Below are 19,078 nucleotides of genomic sequence, written 5' to 3' on the forward strand. Positions count from 1 at the left end.
GACGCGCCCTTAACCAACCCGTTAAGTTTAGCCTGACAGCTTCCCTCCCTCCCCTCGGTTCCTCGCCTGAAGAGCCGCCTCCACCTGCGAGCGGTGCAGGCATTTTCGTTGTCGACTAACCCCCTCTAGCGCCGAACTGGCGGCATCCGAGCCGCGGCTGGGCTTGGCTGGGCTCTGCAGCGCTCCCGGCTCTGTCCCCTCTCTGGGCGCCCGCCTCGGCCGCGGGGCGAGGTGGCGGGGACCGCGGACGCCGAGGGTCCTCCCAGTCAGCACGCCGTGTTACGCCGGCCCTGGGGCTGGGGCCGCGGAGTCCCACCAAGTGGCCCGCACCGCGGCTTCCGGGCGACCCGAGCGCGGGGAGGGAGTGGGTGCCGCGAGGGGGCGGCTCGTGCGGGGAGAGCCGTCCGCCCACGGCGCCCCTGCGCTGCTGTGGATGTGGCCACGCGCCACTCGGCCCTTGGACTGCTAGGAAAGCGCGGCCCGACGCCACCACGCCGTGGACGCCTGGGGACCCCTGAATCTCAGCGTCAAGGCTGCGACGATGCTCGTGACCTCCACCGCGAAGTCACCTCCGCAAGGCGACGCGAAGACCTCGGCGAGCCCGGGCGCCGTGCACCCGCCACTTTCCAGACTGATGTGACCCCCTTTTGCTGCTTCCTCCCCGCGTTTTGCTTTTCTAGAACTGGAAGCCGCGGAGGCGGCCACTGCGCTGAGGCGCTCGCTCTGGTGGTCAAGTTTGGGCGACCCGCGCGGAGGGTCGGGCTGACCGCCGCCGGCGAGCTCTCCCCGAACGGGAGCGCCTGTCCGCGGCACTCATCCCCTCCAGCGGTGGAAATGGGGAGAAGTAAGTGGGAGGCGGTGTCTGGAGCTGACTCCTCTTAAAACGGTCGGCGCCGCTGCTAGAAATGGGCGGCTAAGTGCTTGTGGGACTAAGGGCGGCCTCAGAGATGCCCGGAAAGCGGCTGCCACGGCCAGAGCGCGGCGCAGACGCGGCCGAGTCGGAGGTGTGCGCGGCGCGAGCCGCTGCCCACGCCGCTCAGGCCAGGGGCTGAGGGCTCAGTCCGCACCTTGCTCCAACCGCTCGCAGCCCCGTTGAGCCGCCTCGTCCGCCCGGCTCTCCTCGAACCGGCCAGAGGAAAGTTCCCGCGACCCCCACGCCTCTTCACAGCTGCTGCGCCTCCCCTGCTTTTGGCTCCGCAAGTGCTCACTCGAGTCGGGCGAGGTCCTCGGGCCGCCCCAACTCCCCGCCCCACCTGGCAGTCCCGCCCCGCCCCCGTCCTCGCGGTGAGGCGCTCCCCGCCCCCTTACTCCCCTCCTCCAAACCACAGCCCGAGCTCGCTGCTGCGCGCGCGCTCTCTCGGGCCCAAGTGAATAGTCCTCGCGCGAGCGGGACACTGTGGTGGATGCAATTCCCCTCGCCTCCAGCCGCGAGGAGCTCCCCGGCGCCGCAGGCAGCGTCTTCCTCCGAAGCAGCTGCACCTGCACCTGGGCAGCCTGGACCCTCGTGCCTTGTCCCCGGGACCTCGCGCGGGGGGCGCCCCGGGACACCCCCTGCGGGCCGGGTGGAGGAGGAAGAGGAGGAGGAGGAAGAAGACGTGGACCAGGACCCCCATCCTACCCAGAACACCTGCCTGCGCTGCCGCCACTTCTCTTTAAGGGAGAGGAGAAGAGAGCCGAGGAGAACCATGAGGGGCTGCGAAGTCCGGGAATTTCTTTTGCAATTTGGTTTCTTCTTGCCTCTGCTGACAGCATGGCCAGGCGACTGCAGTCACGTCTCCAACAACCAAGGTAAGGGACGGGGCGGAGGAGCGGGAGTGGGTGGGAGGAGGAGGGTGTTTGGAGAACCAGGGCACTGGTTGCCTCCTGCAGGTAACTTTGTCCAGGGGTCAGCGTCTCCTGGCTCGCCACACGAGGGGGTCGAGGATGTCCCCTTACCATAGCGCCCTGTCTACACCGTCTGGGACGGTGACCCCACGGGCTAGGATACCTTGTGCTTCTAAATGTCTTTAAATGGTAGCGTGAGCGTATCAGCTGCATTTGGGTCCCACCGCTGGCGCCCGTGGGGCCGCTCCCCGCTGCGCTGTCTCCACCGGAGGTCAGGCTCTGTGGCACAGACTTAATAGAGACTTCTGGCTCTTGGTGGTCACTCATCTCAGGGGAACGTGTGGGTTCTCCCACATGCCTTCTTGAAAGGCAGGGTGCTCCCGCTGTGCCCCGTGATCACTTATCAGCCCTTCCCCTCCCCTCCGGTGAGTCTGCAGCCCTCGCCCAGTCTCAGTCCCCATGCTTCATCTGCCATCCGGGCCACCGAGGTAGACTTATTCGAAATTCTTCCTAGACCAGATGCCCCAGATCTGTGTTGGGGTTTCCTATTCTTGCGGGCGGGGAGTAGAAAAGCGTTTAGGGTGAATTTCCAAGTTGTGAATATCCTATTCATGAAGTCAAGTCACTGACAGATTTCTTGGAGGACTTTGTTTCGGTGGTGGTAAAGTGGTAAAGTGGAGGTGAACAATGTGTAAAAAGTGATGGAAAACCCTTAGAATATTTGAGCATTTTCCCTTTTTCTATTCGCACAGCCTTCATGAAATATATCTCATTGTATTTTTGCTGTGAATAAAGATCTATAAGAATTACCACCGGCATATTCTAAGTCCTTTCAGACTAAGCATGAAACAACCATAAAAGTTTTCCAGCATGCACCTGGCTGGATACTCTCTCATTCGTGCTCTAATGACCAACCGATGGGTCCCTTCAGGTACTGTGTGTGGTGGTCAGTTATAGTTATCATTTAACGTATAAGGCATACGTTTCAGAGTCTCCAAGTAATTTGCAGGTATAAAAATGGAGGCCAGATGGCTTGAAAGTGTTTACTTTTTGTGTGACAAGGAAAAGGTTAAGGGAGAAAACAAACAACACAGCATTCTTTTTTTGTCATCAACATATATGGCCATTTTACTTAGAAATATTCAGAATCAGAATAAAATATAATTATTAAGTTGTTCTCATTTATACAGTGATACTTTGGCATATTTTCCTAATTATTACAATTATTTTAAACTGACAGAATGCAATCACAAGTGAGTGAATTTGGAAACCATACATAACCCTCATGACTTTGAAGATAGATCACATAATAGATACCAGTTACAGTGTTTTGCTGTAGTGGTATATACCATGACACTACATCCTCATTTGTTTTCAAAGACCTATTGGTATAAAATATTGAATAGACAGTTACTTCATTTCTGTGAAGATAGAAGATTGTTTAAAAAAAACAAAGGTGTAACGATTACCCTTTTTTGTTATAAGGAGAGAAAACAATTTTTAATAATTGGAAAGTCAGACATTGATATTGTACCTTATAATAGTAAAAAGGAATACTAGAGATGAATACTTTGAGAGTCGAGTGTACTAGAAGTTTATAACAGTTTTTCGCATGCAATAATTTCCCCAAACAACGTTCATTTATTTAAATACCTATGATAATCAGTAACTACCATAGGCCCAGGGGATACTAACATAAATAAAACAGATAACTGAATCTACAAATGACCCTAAAGTGCCATTCTGCTAAAATGTGTCCTGTTAAAGCATGACCTTTCAGACATTCATAGTAAATTTAAAAGCATTAAGATGTTATTTATTAACCTCTTCTAGTAATTTTTATTTGCATATCAATTTTAATGACTTTCTCATAGTATTTACAGAAGTTTGACCTAGAATATATGCCAAACATGTGTAATTTATTTATTTTTATTAATTATCTAAACTTAGTGAATGAGTGTTACCCAGTTTTCCCATCAGTTAAATAGAAGCATTAAAGATTGTCTACTTAAACTCTTAATTTGAATTTGTGTTGATACACTGATAGCACAGGTTGTGCATAAGAGTACAGTGGGCAAAATAGTACCTGAAGGTTAAATTGGATAAAATTTAGGTGACTTCTTCAAAAGAACATTATAAAATATAGTCAGAATTTTTATCAGACAAAAATGATTATTTATAAACTGATGCTTTTACAGTCTGAAGTCATAGTGAATAGAAATTTTTCCTGATAATGAGATAACTTTCAAATATTGAAATCATCACACTAATGATTAATAAAGTGCTCTTTCTAAATGTTATTCTTAAAAGCATTTTAGGGATATTTTCCTTATTTATAGTTTCATAATAGGTACAATAAGTCAAAGCATCTGTTTTTAAACATGGAAAACATGAGACATTATAGAATTATATGTACTCAACTTGGAAAGATTAATGTTAAATATAAATTTGATTTATTATACACATAAAAATAAACAGTAATATAATTCATATTTTGTTTTGAGAAGATAGTTTTAATTGTCCAATAATTTTCACTTTAAAGGCTAATGGAATTAATGTTTTAATTTTGAAATTTGTTATTTTATGGAAGGTAAAGTCACATTTATTTGTAACTTCTTCCTGATTAAAGATATTCACAAAGTAAAATTTTAATGTTATATATCTGTTTTACCAAATTATATGACATCCTTCATGGCTGAAAAGAATGGATTCATCTTTCCCACAACTCCCACCCCAATCCCCATTTTTCCATATATAAGGAAGGTAAAATGATGATGATAATGACAAAAAAGTAAACTACCTCCTTCTTTTAACATGGTGCTGACAGTAACTTGACTGTAGAAAGGATCTCTTCTCTTGTCTTTTAACTGTGTGAAGCTGACTGTAAAGATGAAATAAATCAATTTCACTCTCTCTTCTTATTAACCAAACCTCCTTGAATCGATCAGAAGGTACAGGTGCTTCCTAGATCATCACTTCATCTGATTGAATAAGTGGAAACATGAATTGTGTTATAAATCTTTCTCATAGTCCATTAATTTTCCCTATATTTAAAACCACAGTATTAATTAAGTGTTGGTAATTTTTATTTTAAAAAGATTTTATCTTTTCAAGGAATATAGCCTTTCATTTCTGTACTAGACACTTATATGAATGTAAAACACAATCTTCATGTATAAGCTCACCATTTATCATATATCACAGTGGCCAGTAGACACCAATGATCCATTTATTCAAAGATTATTCTGCAGCAAATACAACTTTACAGCCTAAATGAGTTGATGCATATCTAAGGGTGTGGCCCATGCTTTTAAAAATAATCAATTGCATACTCAAATAATTCAATTAAGTCAAAATATGGTATGGATAAATGAGTCTAGTGAACTTATTTTATTACCAATACTTTGTGAATCGATTTTCCCCCCAGGCAATTCAATGATAAACAAAATAAACAAGCAAAACAATAGTGTAGTTGATTTCATTAGATTTATTAATTTGAGTGAATCAACTGCATAATCCACTGAATTGTATGTAAATACAAGTAAATATAAGCAGAAAAACATCTAACAAAATTCATGGCCTAAAATTAGTTTTATCCATAAGTTTTATTCACAAACTCTGACTGAATATTGTTCTTATATTTATAGAAATGGAGACATTGAGGAAATTTTTGAAGAATGTTCAAAAGTGAACCTTGAAATACTGAAAATATTAAAAATTTTGTTAAATTAGGAACACTGGATTACTTGGAAAGAATGTTTCTGACAGACCATTTAGAAGAAATTAGTTTTTGAGGATAAACTAGGTATAGATGTAAGGGTTCCAGAAACTGTTATCAGATCACTTCTTGTTAGTCATAAGTATAAATACAACTTAGAATATAATTTTATTATACATTTGCAATATAAAATAAGTAATTGTATAATTAATCATTATTGATTAGCATCCATACTACAGAGATAAAATGTTTTCATGCAGCTCCAGCAGTGATCATCTAAGTGTTGTTTGTTCTGGTCCTGGGGTAATACTGTATCTAGAAAAAATTTTCTTGCACAGAAATTATACATAATCCTCAAGGAACTCTTTTTCAAACAAAAAATGACATAGATGAATATAGTTAAAGTTAATATAGTATTCTTGAGTATAGCACTTCTATATGAATTTCCTAAGGGAAATGTATATATCTTTTGGTCCAGGGTAAATTAATGATTAAATTACATCCTTTTACTTCTTTGTTACTTTTACATCACAAAATAAGTGTTAAAAAATATTAGAGTAGAAAGCCTTTTGTTTCTTTGTTTCCTCACTAATCATTGCTAGTATAAACGACTAGTATAAACAACTTAAGTACAAATGATACAAATTTCCCTCTACCAACCCTCTTTCCCTATCACAATTTCAGTAACTCTCTCTCTCTCTCTTTTCCTCTCCTACCTCTCACACACAACTGCTTCTGACTGCATGCTTCATTTGTTCTAACTGGTGAAAGAATAGATCCCACTTCACGCTGTTCATCAACTAGGGCCCAATAGGAATAGAAATTTTTTCATTGTACCCTGGACTCACCATCTTGGGATTACAAACATGCTGGAAATCAATATATATAGTTAGGTGATCAAAATAGGTTGACTTTGTCTAACATGCATTGTCAATCGTGTAATCAAACTAAATTAATACAGGATCAAATTGCATATCTCTACAGAGTTCTATTCAACTTGTAATTTAATCAGACTGACATTTAAACAAACTGAAGATATATTCTGTTCTTGCATTATTTTATTGAGTATTGTTTTCTGTAATCTAAAATTTAGATTATGGATTTAAAAGAAAAGATAAATAAGGCACGTGCTCTCATGGAATTTGGGTAAATAAATAAAACAATAAAGGTTGTAAGAATTATGTATGGACGAAGCAACAAAGGCATTAAGAAATAACAGGGGAGATGTGCTATTTGAAATGGGACAGTTGGAAAGACTTTGAAGGTGACATTGAAACCTCATTCTCAGGAAAGAGAAAGAGCTCTTTCTGCAGAGTGGGAAGAAGTGCATAACACGTAGTGGAAACTGCCTGAGCAAGGGTCTTGAAGAGAAATGAGCTTGACACACTTGAAAAACTGAGTCCGAGGTGACTGAAACTTACTTTGCAAGGAAGAGAGTTGCAGAAAGTGAGGTCTGAAAGATAGTCAGGAACCAGAGTCCTCAGAGTAGAATAAGATCCATGTTAAGAAGCTGAGTTTTTATATTATCCCAGGTAAAACATGAATCTATAGGGAGGTTTTGACCAACTGAGTAAAATGAACCAACTTACTTTTTAATAGCACCATGACTAGTGAGCGAAAGCTTCTAGTAGATGACAAGATGACAAGAGTAGAATTGGGAGTCAGTTGCAGTTGTCCGGACAAGGTGTATGGTGGCCTGGCCTAGAGTGGCGGCAGTGGAGATGGAGAGAAGAAGATGGGTTTGAAATATGTTTTGTAAATAGAATTCATGGGAACATCTTGTCTTTATAGAGAAATAGATGCAAGAAGCCCAGATAAATTTTTCATTATTCCCCATTAAAATTACCTTACTAAATATTGATAATTGTCAAGGGATAGGGAAGATAGAGTAGAACAAAACTATGTAGCAAGGCTGAGATGTGTATTTTCCACTTTATTCAGTTCAAATGATAATTTAAAACATAATTTTAATAGGGCAGTTTTGTTATTTCAAACTATTGTACATAAGGTAAATTCATTTGAATCAACAAATGCAATTTGATTCGTTTCTGACATGGTAACTTTTTATATGTAGTTGTTTGTTGTCAGTGGATGACTGCACAAGTATGTAGGGACATCTTCACTAGGCAATATAGTAAGCCAACAGAGTCTAGGTTTTGGCTAATAAAGAGCAATATTTGAGGATTTGACATATGTACCAGTTTTACTCATCTCTGTTATGATCAAATTACTGTTATTGAAAACACAAGTTCTAAGTGATCCTGGATATAGAATGATGTGTTTTCAGATCCTTTCAATTATACTTGTCTCTCTATTTTGTTTAAGTGAAGAAGAAATGTTCAGCAAGACCTAGGAAATGAGATTTCAGGGTATGTGATATTTTTGGGGATCACATACATCCCCAAAATGTATGCGGGAAGAAACTGTTATACTTTTAAGTAAACAATAGTAAATTTTATGCAATTAAAAATTTTATCTGAGCAATTAATTATTGATTATTTTGTTACCTTTTAATACTATTACATGAAAATAATTATTAAATATAGGGAACATAAAAATTCTTAACACTTATACACTGTTTTTTAGAAAATTCATATTCTGGAGATACTTTATTTAAATGATTCTAAATGTATTTAAATATATATCCAAATGCAGTAAATCTTACAGTTTACTTTAGTGCTTTAAAATGTTCTAGAAAATACTATTTTTATAGTTATTTCCTTTAAATAAACTATATAACTTCTTATAGGCTGTACAGTTTCAGTTTTCAATTATAAATTCTCTAAAACAAAATGATTAATTATTTAAGCAGATATTTATTGCCTGCTATATGGCTAGGAAGTGTATTTGCCATACATAAAGGTTCAAAGAGAACTTTTTTCACAGAATATATGATCCAGTAAAGAGTTTAGTCTGTTTCCAGATGTGATGGGAAGAATTTCTGTTTCCTCAAAATCAAATTAATGAAGTATAAAAGCTTTAAAAACATATTTGTTATATGACAGTATTTACCAATTAGCCCAAATAATAAAGAAGATTTACGTACCGTTTATTTAAAAATATCTATTATTTTATTACATTTTATTTTAAAGTTAAGATAATAAGTCACTCAGCAACCATGGATTTAATACCAGGCATTATGCTAAGTATTGAGGTTACACAAAGATTATCTTCACATTCTGTGGTCTTGAATCTCAGTTTGCATACTGACATTTTATATTTGAATGATCGATGTTTATTTTTCAATTACTTGATGATTTCTATAAGATGAAGAATTTTGTAGTAAATGATGTTGCATGGGAGAAAGGGAAGAGAGTAAAGAATTGCTGTGTACCGTTTGTGTTTTATTTGTAAATTGCTTCACAAGACTCTTCTGATGTTAGTTGTATGATTTGGCAGATATTCTACTTAATTACATAAAAATGTATAAATATGCATTTTTACAAATATGTTCATATGTACAAAAGATAAATATTTCACACATTTAATGACTTACTGTGGACTGATGTGTGAGTTGAGCTTTTGTTCAAAATATGTTAGACTGGCATTTTTTATATATTTTGGTGTGCTTGTTTTTGGTGGGTTAGTTACTAAAAAGTGTAATTCATGTTGAAGATGCTAAGTTTCCCATTTCAAATAGTAGCAATTGTATGTTTTAACTGAGCTTTGTGAGAATTGGGATGAAAGTGTGTATTTTCACTCCAGGTCCTAAAAAATATATTGAGCTAGTTTCCCAGGATTCTGAGTCCTCCAGCTTTTGGTCTTTTTGGTGACCTGTGCTTGGTAGATGTAATGGACAACTCATTGTGCTTCCTACTATTTCACTTTGTAACTTCAAGTGCAAAAGGCATACTTTTTGATCAGAGGAAATATGAAACAACATTGCCTTAGAAAATGGATGTTAAGGAGATAGGAATATTTAGTCTATTATTTTACTCTTGTAATGTTAAGTATCTTTTGGATATCTGGATAAGAAGGAAGATACTATTATATATAATTTAAAAGTATATTTTAAATAATTTTTATGTAATTTATTATGTTAATTCACTAATCACAGTAAATTATATGTTCTTTCAGGTGACTGTACTATAATATGATAATTGTATTTTGAGCTACACGAGTGTTGCAAAGAGAAGCACATTCTTAGTATGTAGAGTATAACATCTATAAATAGTATAAAAGCACTTACTTTTAATATTTAAAAAGATCCATAACTTTTTAAAAGTATAGAAACTTGCCTACTTGTGGTAATTATATTTAGATACATTAAAGCAAGTTAATAAAGATAAATGTTGTGTACTAGGAAATTAAAAAAATTACATTAATATGTATCCTAAGTAAAAATTATCTAAGAATAATTGATATGATTGACCCCGAATTTGAGTGGAATTAGTCTTGGTAGCACCTTAATTTTTATTGTTAAAGAGAGACATATTGTTCCATATGTTTCTATAAAATGACACTAATATTGCAAAACATAATTGAAATTAAATGAGTAAATAGAGAATTTAAGTATGTAGAGGCCAATAAATTAGTTATTCCGAGAACTGATATCTCACACAACTAAAATTGATTTTTAGATACAATGCATAAGGTAAGTAGCTGTAAACATACCAAGGATTAAAGAAAAAGAGAGTGAGGAGAAAAGCTGATTCGTGGCACTATTGTTTAAATGATACTATTCATTAAGGATTCTCTCTGGCTGTGTATATTGAACCATACTCTGGCCTAGGTCCCTTGATATTATTCTAATATATGAGTGTATATTAGAATTGATATTCTAATATCAATTCATTGATCACAATCTTAGCCAAAACATTTTTTTAACATTAAAAATCTCCTTCTCTTGAGTTAAAATGTACTTAAATAATATTTATCTCATGAAGGCAAGTGAAAATAATTAGTAGTTGCGATGAAGTGTGATAAGAAATAGTCGAACATCAGATTCCATTGTATAAAGTCTTAAAAGAATTTTATCAACTTTTAAAATAAAATGAAATCTATGTATTGGTCCACTTGTTAGCAATCAGCATAATGCCTCGTCAAAAAATAAAGTCTGGAATATCTTGGAAAATTGTAGAATACTAGAACATTTAATGAGGAAGTTCATTGTCACCTAGGCTATTTTATATGTTCAGTTTAATGACGGAACAGTCAGAGATCTTCATTTTTATCTGAAAAAGAAACAGAACAACGTTGGAAGTATATACTGTTGGTGTAGCACATTTCTTTACATGGTTAGAAAAGAAGTAGAAATTAGCATGCTCCAATTTTATTGTTATTTTTACGATACCATAGTAGAGCAAAAAGGTACTTATAGTATGATAACTTATTGTCTTATTGTGTTAGGGTATAATAACTTCATTTTATAGGTTAGAAAAAAATGTAGTTCACCTAGGTTATTAAAATAACAGCTTGCTAGTTTGTTTAATAAAAATTACACATGTAAGAACTTATATAATACTCACTACTTTACGACCAGCAATCTATTTATTTTGTTTATTTTCTTAGATTTTTCAAGAACCCTATTAACCAGAAATGTGGAATTAAATTTAGTAATTTATTTTAACGTTAGTAATCTAAAGTTTTAATACGTTTATTAAAGCTAAATGGTATATATATATATATATTTAAATGCTACCAAGCCTTAAAATCAGATAAAATTTTAAACATACTTCTGTTGTAAGTTTCTCAAATATTTCTTCATTGCAATATGTCAGTAGTTATCTTTGGGTTTTTAAAATTTATTCATTTTAGGTTTTTTTCCTTTTATATAAATATTTAGGTTCTTAATCTCTTAGGTTTTATATATAATATACTTTTTTTAGACTTCTCAAACTAGTTCGACAATAAGCAAATATTCATTCAATTTTTAAATGAAGTATTTTGACACCTGTTACGTTTGATGTGTTGAGAAACAGGAGAGACAAAGGGGGACCACTGCCCCAACTTGTGAGAGCTTACAGTTTAGCTAATGAGGTCAGTAAATAATTCAAACAATTTTTAAATATCGAAGTTAACATGTATTCAGCTGTACAGTTGGTGAATTACCATCTACAAACTATTGTTTAGAGAAATGAAAAGTACTGTTCTCAAGGATCTAGGAACTAATATACAGAGATGTTGAGAGTAAATATTCATTCAGTATATTGGTCATGACCATATGTTAGCCATGATTTGTGTGACTCCTTAAAATGAAATAAGATCTGCTAGCTCCCTCACCCCCGCCCTCCCGCAGAGGGCAGTGTGATAAAATTGAAGAGGTGTAGCTGAAATTAAAATACAATATAAGATGGATAAAATGAAGAGAAATGATATAAACTTTACATACAAATAAGCTTGAGAACTTGAGAAGCTTGAGTTACACATGGGAAATGAAAATGAAACTCACATTTATCAGGATTTATCATCATGAATATATGAAAATAATTAGAGAATTAAGATTAATGACTCCTCCAGAGACCTCCATTTTTAAGTAACTGAATTAGTTTTTACGCGTTTAAAGATTAAAACTTCTGCATTTAAGGATAAAATATTAATATCCAAGTGAATAATGTTTTAGATTGAGCATAGAACTTTTAAGTAAGTGATGTGACTTGGCTGTTTTTTATAAAAGCTTTATCTTGCTCTTTAAAAATGTTTTATTTAGTGATGAGAGCTTTCTTTAAAATATAACAACACAAAATCTAAATTTTACTAGATTCTGTATGCCTTTGTTTATTGATTATTTTACCTTTAGATGAACATAAAATTGACAATACATGTATGGTTATGATATATCCAATTTAAAATATTTCTTCAAATACCCCTAGTTACTTGTCATCCCCTATCATGTTAAATGTTTTTATTGTAATTTTCTCTTTCCTAACTGTATTAAATATTTGTTTTTAGCAGTATTGCAGAACTTTGGAATTGCTTGTATTCTTTAATACTTATCTTTAGAAATTAGGTAAATTGCTGTTTGGTAGAGCCTGTATTTTTATATTTGAGAAGCACATAGAATTAGAAATTGCTGCCAGAACTTGGTGTTTCTAAACAGAGAAAAATCAATAGCAGATTACCCATGATTAGCTGTTGACATTTAGATTTGTGCTTTTAGAATGTCAAAAAGCAGTGAAAACTATCAATCTAGTTTCTGTATTATAATTATACTCCTATTTTTAAATTAAAAATTTTATGACCCTTCTTCTCATATATGTGATATAGCCTTTTGGAAATAATTAATTATAACAATTAAAGATATGTTGATAAAAATGATGACCTTTAATAATTATTTAAAAAATTAGAGGTCTACTGATAACGCTAGTAGATTATTCCTCATTTTGAATACATCTAGGTTTTTTGGTTATAAGTACAGCACTCTAGTGCAGGCATCATTTTTAAATTATGAAAATAAGTATTTTTATAAGGTTAGAGTAACATATTTCTCCTATAATCTTTATACAGTATCTAGCATGTGGTTATTTATTGCTGTCATAAAAGTTATTTTAATTCTGTGCCAGATTATATATCATAAGTCTTTGACGTGTTTTCTCTGATAGTAGATTATTTACGTAGGCTGTCAGAATCCGACTTACAACCAGACTTTACTAAATTGGACATATTTCCAAAGCTTTCATACCTTAATTCTAAAATATTTTAGATAGACCGTAATACACACATAAGACACTTGTGATATGGATCCCATTTTTTCAAATGCATCTCTAGCTTAGTTAGAAATTCCGCTCTAGATGTGGCACTGGAATATAAGAGACTTAAATGGTACCTGTAAAAAAGAAAACACCAGTTTCCTCTTTAGTATTTTAGTAAATGATCCATTTACTCTCCAAGTTCAAGATTATCCTGTTCAGTGCAGTTGCTTTCAACTTCTGGTTTAAAATATGAACTTGCTCTATTCCAATGCAAAGATAGCGAATATTTTATGTGCATTGGCTATTTTCTGTGTCTTTCTATTAGCTGTTCTTAAATTGGAATGATTATAGTTTATGCTTTTATGTCTTAAGTTCTTTATATAGTCCTTATATACCTCATGTTATTTCCAAATATTTTTCCCAAGCTGTCTTTTAATTATGTTTATTACAGTTTCAAAAACAAAATGGGCTTCAGCCCTCAAGTTTTTTCACTTTTCCTTCTGAGATTTGCTTCTGAAGACTCATGCACATATTGGTCAGTAGGCGATTGTGAAATAAAATATCCATTTACCAATCACTGAATAAGTACTTCATATACTAGTGATAAGCTCCCTGACAATAGGTTAGTTGTACAATTACAACTAATGTAACTTATTCCTAAGTGGGGTTCCTTATCTTCCAATTTAAATCAGCCTAAATCCAGTCACCTAATATACATATGAAAAGAGTGTTTGACACCTGCCTGGGTGTAGGTGGATGCCAGAGGGTGGGGAAGGTAAACTCAGGCTTAGGAGGAGCATTTACATGGATGGAAGCTGACACAAAAGCATGGGCATCTGGCTTTACTGCATGTGTGCACTGATCTTAAAGCCTCACACACATATGTAGTCTTCTCATTTGTCCAGCTCTGAGAAAGTTTTCCTTGAGTGGGAAAAGCTGGAAAGCAGTTGAAAGAAAGTTGAGAATTTGAGTAAGAACTAGGATGACTCTCCATGTGAAAGCAAAGAAATTTTCTTTTCCAGTCCTCATTGCTTAATATTGAATATTTTTGGAGTTTATGATTTTTATGGAACAATATGTATTAGTCTTTTTTGTTAATTTTTTGAGTTAAAAGATGTGTAGAGAACACTTGCCTATCCTATTTGACTTCATTTTCTAGATATGTTATGGCTTCAGGTTAATATATCATGCCTCAGAGGATGTTATGATGGCAAGTATTTCTTTTGAAGATATAAAGTGTGCCGGAAAGCAATTATACAGAATAGTGAAAACTGTTCATATACTTGGATCAATTAATTCCACTTTTATGAATTTAAATTCAAGAGAAATGATAAGGAAAAGGCAGGCCAAGAATTCTATACAAGAATTTTCATCTCAGCCTTGTTTATGAAATGGGAGAATTGGAATCAAAATAAATGTCCCAAAATAGGAAAATGTTTTCAGAGAGATAACTTTATTTATTTGAAAAAAGACTCTTCAACAAGAGCATGTGCATCAACAGGAGTCCCAGATTCCTTTGCATGAATTAAATGGGTAGACTTGTTGGGCTGCTAAGAGAGAACATAAGAGAGGTGACAGGAAAATAAGGAAAGAAGGCTTGCAAGAACAGTCTAATGGAGATTCAGGGGTTACTTTAGAGTGGCTAAGAAGACAGTTAAAAATTCATGATTATTGTTCTATTTTGGGTTGTCTTTGTGGCTCGGATGTTTACTCTCTCTTCACCCCAACATCTTTACTTTGAAAATTTTGCCAATCTGTTATACTCTGGAAAAATAAGAATATAGAAGAGAGTAATAAAAGTTCTCTGAGAAAAGAAAATCAGTTGCCCCCATCCCTGCAAAAAGAAACAAACAAACAAAAACAAAAACAAAAAAACCACGAAAAACAAAACAAAACCTCCTAAACATATCAGAGTTCAGTTAAGTGGGGTTCTACTAAACTTTTGCCCTATCCGTTTAGGCTGTTCAGAGCAACAGCTGGGCTAGGAATTTTATTCCCATCTGATACTAAAATGAGTTCCTAATCCCTTCAGAGGAGATAACATGGACCTATTTAACATGATGGCATTCCCACAGAACTTACAAAGAGCAAAGGAATGAAAGAAAACGAAAACAAGCTACCTATGTGTGCACGATGTGTGCTCTTTCTCTTATCAGGAAACTCAAGTCAAGAGTTTGAGAGGTGGTGTTTAGGGATACAAAAGAAATCTTAAAGGTAACCTTAAGGATATGGAATCCACTTTCATATGCTTTAGACACACCCAGCTCCCCTTCGTTTTTATGAGTGCTTAGGAGTGGCTTGTCCACCTGTCCTTTGTTCCTGGTAATAAACCCTGGAATCAGATATTTGACCATGGTTTCTGGCCAGATTAAAATGGTGAAGTATTTTAGCAAAAGTGAAAGAGATAGGCTGTGTCTGTCTCCATCTGTGTTTTCCTGGATGATCAACACTGTTTCATTCCTGAACACCTCCACACCTCCATCATTCTGAGCTTCCTAATCTGTTTTGGTGGTTTTGCACAACCACCAGTCTAGACTGTCCTTGCTGCCTGATATCCAGCTAAGAGCTGACTACACATCCTTCTTGATTTTTAGCAACCGGAGGATTAATTTTTATCACATGCTCTTACTGACAAATGAGTTTCCATTTTTGAATGGCAACACTTGCAGATCTAGAGATAATGCAAAAAATAATGACTCAGACAAAGTTGGGGTGCCTAGAGTCAGGAAATAGATTTCTACATATAGACGAAGCTCCAGACTCATATTTATTGGCTGTGTTTTGGAGGTTGGAAGTTGTCTCAGCCCAACTTTATAATGGTTGTGAAAGGGTACACTGAGGTATGAAGAACAAGCACCTCACATTTTATCTTAGACTGATAAGGATCATCTGTTTATCAAGAACTTTTGCTTAAAATATATGAAAGTTCCTTTTTAAAAAGAAATTTGATGGGAATAGAGGAGAATCATTCATTTTATGTTTGGAAACTTAAAAGGGAAAAAATTACCCCACATAGTCCAGAAGGTAAGGAGTACAGTTAAATATATAATCGTCTCATTTTACAGATGAGAAAACTGAAGCCTAGGGAGAATGAATAATTACTCTGGGGTCACATAACCAGAAGCAGATCCAGAATTTGAACTCCAGACAGTTTAGTTCCTGTCAAAAAATATGTGCTCTTCCTCACTACAGGATGCTCCTTTTCCAATAAGATTGTACTAGAAATAGCTGGATTAGGAGGAATATGTGCCCTTCATAAGTACCCAGAGGAAAATAGGTGTGGTCATTTGCTTGCCCTCCTCTTCTTGGGAATTACTCATAATTTTAAAACATTTTGGTATTCGACAATTAGTGCTTTATATGCAGCAATTTATGGCTGTATAGGAGCTCTCTTCCAGTCTCAAGTGGAAATAGATGTAGTCTTAGATGTAGTATCTGCTGCCTATCACCTTGTTCCTTTCCACATTCTGACTTGAAGATTGAAATTCTGTATTAAATGCTGATGAGTATCATATTAATACATGGGAAATGGAAATATATTTGAAATAAATATTGTATGTTATATCTGAGTTACTGAATTTTGCTTACAATTTCAAAATAGCTTACCTAGCTATTACTGTAGTTCTTATAACCTTTCAGGCAGTTACTTATACCCTGATCTAATACTGTCCGTATGCACACACACGCGGATGCACGCGTGGGCGTGCACACACACACACACACACACAAATGGTATGCTATTTGCTCCATAAACAAGTTCTCTTTCACTAGAGTGCAGTGCTTCACATAATCCTAAGTATCTCACTTTAGTGCTGTAATGAAAATAACTATAAATTTCAAGTATGTGTACATTTTTATTTTTTCTGCTATAATTCAGGTCATATTACATTAAGTATTCTGAATATAACTTGCTTGAGACTAGTTATTAGGAGTATCAATTCTAATTTAGGTTCAGAACAAATGGATAACATCAGGTCTTTGTGCTTATAGAGGCTGTTTCTCTGAAAAACTCGAACATGTTTTATATTCAGCAGTCTTTCTCACTAATGCGCATATAAAAATGTATTGTATCTCCAGTTGATAGAGGATTTGACATACCAGAAAAAAAAGAAAATACCAAATACTTTTCAACTGTGCATATTAACTTAATTCTACCACTTCTTCATTTTTATTCCACCTCTCTAAGGTAACTAAGTAGCATAAATTACTGTACTTATTTTACTAATGGAATTTATATGAACGTTAAGTTACTTGGCAAAGCTGATAGGGCAAATTGGTAACCAAAAAGGAAAAATAAAGCAGGTTTTAGGCCTGTTTGATCCATGTACTTTCTATTAATGAATGGGAAAGAGAATTTCAGGAAAATTTCTAGAATATTAAAATGTAAATATATTACATTTAAATATTATTTATTTTTAAGTCTTGAAAATATTTAAACACATTGAATCTATATCTTTTGTAAATAATCTGTTTTAAAAATACTAGAAAGATTATTTGGAGAACAATTCTTAGGGGCAAGGGGAAATGGGGGGACATTGATCACGGGATATATAGTTACAGTTAGAAAAGAGAAGTTCAAGAGATCTGCTGTACAGCATGGTAAGCATGGTTAATGATGATAAAGTAGATGTTAAGTGTTCTCACTGCACAAGTGAAAACTATGAAGGTAATGCATTTGTTAATTAGCTACATTTAACCATTCCATTATATATATACACACACACACACACACACACACACATATATATGCTTCAAAAAATCATGATGTACACGATAAATACCATTTTATCTACTGATTTAAGAAAAATAATTGCTTTCCCTGTATTTTATATTCCTTGAATATTTTTAGAATCAGAAGCTAATAGTTATTATTTTAAGTAATATTGTTATTTTTACTCTCATTTTATTTATGTATAGTATTTTTATGGGTATAAGACCATTTACTATGTGCTTTTGCTTCTTTGTTTATTACCTGCTTATTAATTTGTCGTGTATGTTTAAACTGCATGCTAAACACTATATAAGCTGTCTTGATTAATGAACAGTAATGAAAACTTCAGTACCTACTGAGAAGCCACACAGTTTGAGTCATCAGCCCCTGATCCTCCCCCATGTGGGCTACTTTTGATTTTCTTCCAATTTCGATGTATTACAGCACCTGTCAATTCTTAGTGTCTGTAAGAATTGTTGCAGAACTTGTTCTCCTGAGCCCACTCCAATGAGTTGGATTTAGTGTCTATGAGACAGTGTTTGTGATTGTTCTTTTTTTTTTTTTTTGCCAATTGGCATTTTTATTAAGAATAAAGATGATCCATTCCTGTAATGTATGTTATTATTATTATTATACTTTAAGTTCTAGGGTACATCTGCACAATGTGCAGGCTTGTTACATAGATATATTCATTTTTAATAGGCATCCTTGTATGATTTATTTGCAGATGGTTTGAGAAACCCTGACTTGGACATCCTTAGGTGTATCATTCCAGTTCTTTGCAAGCAATAGGAATTGAAGCTAGCTAACATAAACAGAAAATAAATTACTTGTAAGATATTAGATACAAGTCCACAGAATCAAAGAATATCTTAGAAAACAACTTTAGGAAATGATGGCAACCAGTGCAACACCTGAAATGTAGGCATCAAGAATTACTCATCAGTCCCCTTGGGTTGAATTGATTTCAACTCTGCTTCCGCTCCTTGCATAACTCAGCTGAAAACTCTCGATGCTGCAAGAGGAAATCTGATTGGCCTTGACTGGGTCTAGCCCCTACATTATAGAAAAAGTAGAGTCTTTTGATTGACAAGCTTACCATGACTGGACACTATGTGGGAAAAGTAATTCCTTAAAAATGCTGTCACTAAAACAAGTGGAATAGGTAATGGATGGCCAAAACTCAGCATATAT

The 19,078-nt window shown here is 35.9% G+C and overlaps 1 protein-coding gene across 2 annotated transcripts in view; it reads left to right on the forward strand.

The window, feature by feature from the left end:
- Positions 1 to 1,366: 1,366 nt before the first annotated feature.
- The window catches only part of EPHA6 (EPH receptor A6), a 952,571-nt gene continuing 934,859 nt past the window's right edge, over positions 1,367 to 19,078 (forward strand). For both annotated transcript variants that reach the window (XM_011927614.1, XM_011927615.1), the window contains exon 1: positions 1,367 to 1,788. In XM_011927614.1, coding sequence (XP_011783004.1) covers positions 1,404 to 1,788 — 385 coding nt within the window. In that variant the 5' untranslated portion in view covers positions 1,367 to 1,403. The remainder of the gene's footprint in view (positions 1,789 to 19,078) is intronic.

The sequence above is a fragment of the Colobus angolensis genome, unplaced genomic scaffold (assembly GCF_000951035.1).
Source record: "Colobus angolensis palliatus isolate OR3802 unplaced genomic scaffold, Cang.pa_1.0 Scaffold73, whole genome shotgun sequence".
NCBI classification, from domain to species: Eukaryota; Metazoa; Chordata; class Mammalia; order Primates; family Cercopithecidae; genus Colobus; species Colobus angolensis.